The sequence below is a fragment of the Diospyros lotus genome, chromosome 15, assembly GCF_014633365.1.
Source record: "Diospyros lotus cultivar Yz01 chromosome 15, ASM1463336v1, whole genome shotgun sequence".
NCBI lineage: Eukaryota > Viridiplantae > Streptophyta > Magnoliopsida > Ericales > Ebenaceae > Diospyros > Diospyros lotus.
Genome location: NC_068352.1, coordinates 18,627,254 through 18,635,723, shown reverse-complemented (window position 1 = coordinate 18,635,723; position 8,470 = coordinate 18,627,254). Strand labels below are relative to the sequence as shown.

General features: G+C 44.7%; 2 protein-coding genes across 2 annotated transcripts; both read left to right on the top strand.

Moving 5' to 3' along the window:
- The first annotated feature begins 886 nt into the window (after positions 1-886).
- LOC127791771 (F-box/LRR-repeat MAX2 homolog A-like) lies at positions 887-3,483 on the top strand. Its single transcript, XM_052321805.1, has one exon. It carries the CDS (start codon positions 1,088-1,090, stop codon positions 3,248-3,250), a length of 2,163 nt encoding a protein of 720 aa, XP_052177765.1. The 5' UTR covers positions 887-1,087; the 3' UTR covers positions 3,251-3,483.
- Positions 3,484-7,754: 4,271 nt separating this feature from the next.
- Positions 7,755-8,141, top strand: LOC127791615 (uncharacterized). The gene is made up of 2 exons (XM_052321599.1): positions 7,755-7,950; positions 8,014-8,141. The coding sequence occupies exons 1-2, from the start codon at positions 7,755-7,757 to the stop codon at positions 8,139-8,141; spliced, it is 324 nt and encodes a 107-aa protein (XP_052177559.1).
- The last annotated feature ends 329 nt before the right edge of the window (positions 8,142-8,470 follow it).

The following is an 8,470-nucleotide window of genomic DNA, read 5'->3' as shown; positions in this document are numbered from 1 at the left end:
TCATAATTAAAAAGATGATGATGATGATGATCACAGGAGCATGCATTACATTGAGAGTATATATATGGGGAATTATTTATAGAAAGGATCCAATGATTTATATATATATATATATATATGGAATGGATTGGGTTGGATTTGATTGGATTGGAGCAGTGAGTAAGTGAGTGAAGAAAGGGAAAGCTGATGCTCTGCTCTCAATTCATTCTTCCGGATAAACTTGGGATAACAAAGACAAATTGGGATAGAACCTTTCTTTTCATCTCAAACCTTTCCTTCTTTCTTTCTTTGTCCTTATTCTTTACTTTCTGCTGCTCTGCTCTGCAACTTCTCAAATCATATGATGAAACCAGGCATAACATAACATAACATAGCATGGCTTGTTAATTATTATTATTATTATTAAAAAAAAGGCACATAGCTTGCTAGCATGTGATGTGAGTTTTTGTAAGATAGGATAATGAGGTATTAATTGGCCCGCAATCTATAAATAATAATGGGATTAATATAAAAGATTTTTTCCACACCATCACAATTCACAGTTACGTTATCGAAATAGTGACACCTCAGTTGGATTATTTAATCTCCTTTTATTAAAATATTATTATAAGATTAAAATTAATTAATTAATTAATTAAACAACCCCTTGCTACATTGAAGACTTTGTGTTTACTAGAAAATGTTTAATTTAAGTCACAATTAATGTTAAAAAAAAAAGAGTTAAAAAACCTGACACGTTGAACTTCAGCTCCGGTGGTAACTAAGCCAATATTTGGAGTCTGGAGAGGCGAAATTGCGTACGGACGCTGTTATTTGGGCTTCACGTGGGCTGAGGCGCTTAATACTTGTCTTCTCCCACAGAATCACGTGGCCCTCACATGTCCCGACAAACTCCACCCATTCCCTCCCCTCCCTCCCTCTTCATCGCCATCATCATCATCATCCCCATCTCCAAATCTCTCTCTCTCTCTAGTTCCCAGACACATAGACCCGAATCCCCATCTCCAAATCTCTCTCTTTCTCTCTCTCTCTCTCTCTCTCTCTCTAGTTCCCAGACACAGAGACCCGAATCTGGCCACCAGCAAGGATGGCCGCCGCCGCCGCCACCACCATGAACGACCTCCCGGACGTAATCCTCTCCATCATAATCGCGGCGGTCTCCGACACGCGCAGCCGCAACGCGGTGGCGCTGGTCTGCCGTAAGTGGCTGGTACTGGAGCGAGCCACCCGCGCCTCCCTCTCCCTCCGGGCCAACGTCCGAGACCTCGTCATGGCTCCCAACTGCTTCCAGTCCGTCACCCGCCTCGACCTCTCTCTCCTGTCGCCGTGGGGCCACTCTCTCCTCGCCACTTCCACCGACGACGCCCACCTCCTCGCCCAATTTCTCGGCCGCGCCTTCCCCGCCGTCGCCGCGCTCACCGTCTACGCCCGAACCCCCGACACGCTCGAGCTCTTGGCCCCCCAGTGGCCGTACCTCACCGACCTCAAGCTCGTCCGGTGGCACCAGCGGCCGTCGGAGCTTCCTTCCGCCGCCGATTTCGAACCTTTGGTCAACCATTTCCGCTCCCTTTCTTCTCTTGATCTATCCTCATTCTACTGCTGGACCGACGACATACCGCTGGCGCTCGAGTCGGCGCCAAATCTGGCCGCGAATCTCACTCGGCTCAACCTCCTCAACCCGTCGTTCGCCGATGGGTTCAAGTCCGACGAGATTAAAACGATCACCGCTGCTTGCCGGAACTTGAAGGAGTTCCTCGTGGCTTGCGTATTTGATCACAGGTACATTGGCTATGTCAGCGATGAGACTCTGCTTTCCATCTCCGCCAATTGCTCGAAGCTTTCTCTGCTCCATCTCGTAGATGCCTCCGCTTTGTTGAACCCTAGAGGGGTTCCGGACGACTGGGGCTTCACCGCCGAGGACGCGAGGATCAGCCCCGGCGCGTTGATCGACATGTTCGCCGCTTTGCCCTTGCTGGAGGAGCTCACCCTAGATGTCTGTAAAAATGTCCGAGAGAGCAGGCTGGCTTTAGAGGACCTAAATTCCAAGTGCCCGAAGCTGAAGTCTCTGAAATTGGGACAGTTCCATGGACTCTGCAGGGCCAACGAGTCGACACTCGACTCCAGGCTGGACGGCATTGCCCTGTGCCAACGCCTGGAATCTCTGTCGATTAAAAACTCGGCCGACTTGACGGACCTCGGCCTGATCGCCATCGCCAGAGGATGCTCCAAATTGGCCAAATTTGAGGTTCAGGGTTGCAGTAGAATCACCGTCCGGGGAATGAGGACGCTGGCTTGTTTGCTCCGGCGGACTCTGGTCGAGGTGAAGATCTCTGGTTGCAGGAACCTTGGCGCGGTTTCGTCGTTGAAGGCATTGGAACCGGTCCAGGATCGGATTGAAAGGCTCCATATGGATTGCGTTTGGGACAGTGTGGAGCAATCCGAGGCCCTGCAGGGTATCGAATACAATTTTGATCTGAACAAATCGCTGGAGGGCGGGGGGATGAGCCAGCACTCGGGCTGCCAATTCGCGGACCCCTTTGATGGGAACGCGAAAAAGAAATGCAAGTATTGGTATGATTCGATCTCTTCCTATATGGAAGAGGATGCCGAAATTGGAAATAGAAGAGAATGCGAGACCTTTGTAAGGACATGGGCGAGGCTGAGATACCTTTCTATCTGGATTGGAGTTGGGGAGCTTTTGAGCCCCTTATCAATGGTGGGGCTCGAGAATTGTCCTGATTTGGAGGAGATTTGGATAAAGGTCGAGGGGGATTGCCGGGGCCGGCTGACGCCATCGGAGAGGGCATTTGGATTGAGCTCCCTCCAGCGGTACCCTCGGCTGAGGAAGATGGATTTGAATTGTGGGGACATTATAGGCTACAGGCAGACGGCGCCCTCGGGGAAGATGGATCTGAGCTTGTGGGAGAGGTTTTACCTCTTTGGGATCAAGAACTCGAGTCTTAGCGAGCTTGATTACTGGCCGCCTCAGGACCCTGATGTCAACCAGAGGAGCCTGTCGCTTCCGGCAGCCGGGCTGCTGGCAGAATGCAGCACCCTGAGGAAGCTTTTCATCCATGGAACTGCTCACGAACACTTCATGAGAATGCTTCTCAACATCCGAAGCCTGAGGGATGTGCAGCTGAGGGGGGACTACTATCCTGCGCCGGAGAATGACATGAGCACGGAGATGAGGGCCGTCTCTTGCTGCCGCTTTGAGGATGCGCTGAACATGCACCGGATAGACGACTAAAGGGGGTTTTGTTTCAATGCTCGAGAGTGCTCCCAATTGATGTCTAGAGGGCGTCTCCGATGCACGAGGATGCGTCAGGATGGATAACTGAAACAGGATAATCTTCCAACATGTATGGTGTTATTTGTGAATTTGACTTGGTATTCTCCTACTGCTGTAACATTATGAGTAGCTGACCAGTGGTTGTATTCCAGCCATTTTCAAATAAAAGAGTTGCAACTCATTTCTGACTAGCCCAGAATGATCAACCACTATATATATATATATATATATTTGTAATTGGAAAGTCGCATGAAGGTTGGGTGCAGTACCGATATCTAGCCAAAAAAAAAAAGATTTGGTTTAATGCAATGGGGCCTGCCTGCCTGCTTGTAATGCATATTTACTGATGACATCTTTCTTGCTATGAAATATTGGTTCTGGTTGCATATGGATGGACTAAAAATGTTATTGCTAAACGCCTTAAGACAGTCCTTGTATGCAAGCGCAAGTGTTAAGTTAGGCAAGCTGCAGGCCAAGCTAAGGAAGAATGGAAGTAAATTGATTCCGAGGAAGTTCATTTTTGAGCAGTTATCTCAAACCCCCTCTCTCTCTCTCTTCAAAAAAAAAAATGCAAGAATATCTCAAAGCCCCTCTCTCTCTCTCTCTCTCTCTCTCTCTCTCTCTCTCTCTCTCTCTTAATTGGAGCTTGGATGAGAAAATTATGCGCAAAATTGGAAAGGGTGTCAAATCTGTCAAAATTTCCATTTTTTTCATTTAACACCTCTCGTATCCGGATATAGGCCTTCTTAATCCAGCCACAACGTGTTTCTGAAACAAGTTTCCAAGCCACTTTCTGATCAATCGACTCAAATTCAGTGGTGGGCAACTATCACTCCCGATGTTGCCACGTAGTCTCTTCCACCATGTTCTGTCCCTTGTATATATAAGTTGTGTGAGAATGAGGAGGAGGAGATTGTGTTCGGCTGAGAGACGAAGAGAAAGAAGAATAGTGAGGAAGAAGATGAAACAAAGAAGAGGAAGAAGAAGAAGAAGAAGGAATTTTCAGGAAAGCTCTCATCTTCCTAGTTATCTTTGATTTCCATCCTAGTTGTGTATGATTGTGGATGGGAGAGTGAGCCATAGTGTATGCGCGTTGATGCTGGGTGGTTCATGACTGTATATACATATTTACTTATATATATAATTTTTTGTAGTAGAGTCTTTGTTGGCCAAGGGTGCAACAAGTTTCCTTTTCCTTCCTTCCATGAATCTTTTAATCAAGTCTAGATTGTTACAATATGGGTAGTTTGTATCACTAGAGGCCAAGTCCAGGGACACCCGTGAGTTCCCCATTCGTTTATACATATATATATATAAGTCCATATTTGACTAAAACGGGGACCTTCTTCCTAAATGATGTATGGATTGTCCAAATTTGGGTATTGGTAGACTAAATTTTGGTAAATATTAGTTGAGTGCTGCCGAATTGTTGAGTCTTAATTTAGTGGCCTTGGGAAGAGTTTGTTCGCCCGCCGCCCGGATATCCCAATCACCCGGACTACCCGAACGGGAGCGCCCACAGAAAGGAGAAAGAAATGAAACACAAGACAAAAATACCCTGGCATGCATACATAAGAAATACAACAGCGAAAGCCAAACGATATGCATGCACGCACATAGGTACCCTGCTAGAACAGCGGTCACGGGGTATATAAAAATATATACAGACACTTGTGCTAACAAATAAAAAATACAAGGAACAACCCGGTACAGTATAAAATGAGAGATAGAAATCCTGACAAAATATCAGAGACAACGGGGGCAAGCAAACTGTACACCCTACCACACGGCTGGCTGCTAGGTGGAGCGATCCTCGCCCTCAACTTTCGCTTTACCCTTACCTGGAATGATGGAAAGTAAGGTGAGTCACAAGACTCAGCAAGTTATAAGAAAATGAGGGCTATAACATTAATAGAAGAGGAGATCACCCCAAACATAGTCCCACACATACACACAAGCCATGAGACACTACAACATAACAGCATAGCATAAAGAAAACATATACCGGTCCTTGGGGCCCACACAAGACACCCGACATCCAAGTCCCATACCAACCTGCCGCTGCCCTGAAAGGCAACGAATGTCTTCACAATCCCGTGCGCACTCCTCGGGTCGGTACTCCCGACACCCGAGCCACTGAATAACCGAGCCCTAAGCTCCCTCGGAACGGTACTCCCATCCGAGACCACTGTATCCATAGTAACCACGCAATGCGGATATAAAATGCAAGGCGTAGTAAGCATCAACTAGATACACTGGCGCCCATACATCCAGGCATTAGGCAGATGCTTCGCCCACATAGTAAATCACACGCGATGCATATGCCTGTGCCAGATTGATAGAGCCCATATTTTCATATTATTTAGCCCTCATATTTAGTCTTTTTGCACGTTAGTTGTGTCATTTTATTCATCTTGATTTTATTTTATTTTATTTTATAGGAATTGGGCTTCACACTATTTTATCTTATTTTGGACAGATTAGGGCTTCCTGGGTCATGAGGAATTTTGATGGCAAGAAGGGAAACAAGGAGATTGGAGACAAAGAAGCAAAAGTGTGCTCACAGATTTGACCTTCTGTGCTTCTTTCGAGTTTTTGGCCAAGTTATAATCCCAGAACGTGAATGATGTCTTCAGAGATATTGTAGAGGACTTCTTGGGATTTCTAGAATGGTATGATTTGTCCAAATCCGAGTTCGTTTGGGCCTCCAAATATTTCTTCAAGTTAGGGCCGAAAAGCTGGGCCAAATCCTAATTGGATTAGAATTCTACACAAACATGGAATCTTTAAAAGGCCATAACTTGAGCTTCTGATGTCCAAATCAAGTGATTTAAAATCCCAAATTCATCTATTCTTCCTGATTCACAATTTTTATGAAGGGGCCGAAACCCAGAACGCACGTTATCCTATTCGAAATCGGATGTGAAGTGGCGGTAACCTAGGGTTTCCTCCCTAAGCTCTATTTAAGCACATTAAGTGGCCGATTTTGGGGAAATTCTTTTCTCACGTGAACAGTAGCCGATTTTCCTTTTTTCTCCATTGTTCTTGTCAAGATGGAAGGCTAAGGATTTTGTAACCGGTTGCATGCCATACTCCTTATCTGGTTTGGATCTTTGGACGTTTTTGTATATCTGTTTTCATCTTTAATCTTATGGTTTTGTTTCTTTGCTTCTTCTCAAGTGTGTATGTATTTTATGCGATCGTACGAATGCATGCATGATGCTTGGGCAGATTTGACTAATAGGCTCGATTGGGGTATTGGCTTGCAAGAAACAACATAAACTTAGTGGGCGATTGTTCATGTCGGTTTTAGATCTGCGTGCTAAAAGAAATTAAAACTTGTATATTGATCAAGAAGATCTTCTGTGATTTTTATATTTGTTTCGATTTAGTCTTCGGCGATTGTCAAGCATATTTTGTTAGATCTGGGGATTAAAGATAAATAGGTTCTTTATATGATGGATGATGATAACCGGGTAGGGAGGAAAGGTTGCAACTGGTTGCATCTCGGTTTACTGTCTTCGTGTTTATTTTGTTTTCTGTTTTTCACCAAATCCCCCCCCCCCGTTTAGTCTTGTTTTGACAGATCCGTTTGAGGTTCGTTGGGAGACGACTTTGGGTTGCACCCTTGCTGCAAATCAAAATCATTATTCATCTGATCTATCGGTGTTCGATAGCGCCGATCAGATTTTGGCGCCGTTGCCGGGGAACCGTCAAAACTATTTCTGTCATAACATGATACTAATTTCTAACCCTTTTCCTTTTTTCCTTCACTGATTTTCTTCTAATATTACTAACTTTCATTTTTTTTTGTTTCTGGTTTCTTTTTAGGTGATCAGTTGTGCGACACAATATAGAAGAACCGTCAAACTGTTCTGCCATAACAAGATTTGTTTTCTGTCTTTCTTTTTCTTTTTAGTTCTCTTTCATTCTTTGTTGCTTTCTTTTGTTGCTTCTTCGTATCTTGCTATATGGTTTCTCTTTTCTTTTATTTCCTTGTTGATTCTTTGTGTTTTCTTTGTTCATTCTTTGTGTTTTTCTTTTCGATTTGCTTGTTTTCTGTTTTTTTTTTGCCATAAACAGCACTGTTCACTGCCGACGACTATCTCGGAATGCCCTGATTTTTGGTGTCCAAAGGAATGGGGGTGTGGGGAGAAATAGTCACTTTTATGCAGTGAGGAGGGCGTATTTTGGCCAAAATCCAACATTTAGACCATTTTTTGGGCCATTTTGTGTTTTCTTGGTGTGTTTATGTGATTTTTCCTTGTGGCAGATTCTAGAGAAGACAGTCCAGCCCAACAGGAAAGACCGGAGCCAAAGGTTGGAAGATGCACTTTGGGCCTACCGCACGGCCTACAAGACCCCGATCAGCATGTCCCCATATCGACTGGTCTTTGGAAAAGCATGTCATCTGCCGGTAGAGATCGAGCATAAGGCCTATTGGGCGGTGAAGCAATGCAACATGGACATGAAAGAAGCTGGTTCCCAGCGGAAGCTTCAATTGCAAGAACTTGAGGAATTGAGGTTAGAGGCATATGAGAACTCCAGGATCTACAAGGAAAAGACCAAAGCTGCACACGACAAATTGATTGCCAAGAAAGAGTTCAACGTTGGCAATAAAGTCCTCCTCTACAATTCACGCCTAAAGCTGATGCCTGGTAAGTTGCGTTCTAGATGGGTTGGTCCTTTTGTGGTTACTCATGTTTTTCCCTATGGCGCAGTTGAGATCATGGACGAGTCGACTACGAAGAAATTCACAGTTAACGGGCAGCGGCTTAAGCCATTCTATGAGAGCTTTCAGGAGCATACTGTGGAGGATCTGCATCTCCTCAACGCCGCCTATAATTGACAAACTCAAGCTGTTTCTCTCTCCTTACTTTTCTTACTTGTCCTATACCTGATTCTTGTTGCATGCTTACATTGAGGACAATGTAATGTTTGAGTGTGGGGGGGAGTTTTAGAATAGAAGTTTCTTTTTAAAAAAAAAAAAAAAAATTGACAAAATGGGGCAAATTGAGTTTGAAAGAATTTGGCATGATTAGAAAGTTGATCTTATCTTTTTGGGCTCTCAAGTAAATTGGCAATAAGTTTGGCTTAGTGGGTTGATTGAGGTAGCCTTTGTGAGGATATTTGTGCTTGTTCTTTCTTATGATATGCGTGCATTCACTAATTATGGGT

Excerpts from the sequence above, each read along its gene's own strand:
- LOC127791771 (XM_052321805.1), top strand. The coding sequence starts at position 1,088 with ATGGCCGCCGCCGCCGCCACCACCATGAACGACCTCCCGGACGTAATC.
- LOC127791615 (XM_052321599.1), top strand. The coding sequence starts at position 7,755 with ATGGACATGAAAGAAGCTGGTTCCCAGCGGAAGCTTCAATTGCAAGAA. Across the intron at positions 7,951-8,013 it reads ACGCCTAAAGCTGATGCCTG|TTGAGATCATGGACGAGTCG; the intron begins GTAAGTTGCGTT and ends CCTATGGCGCAG.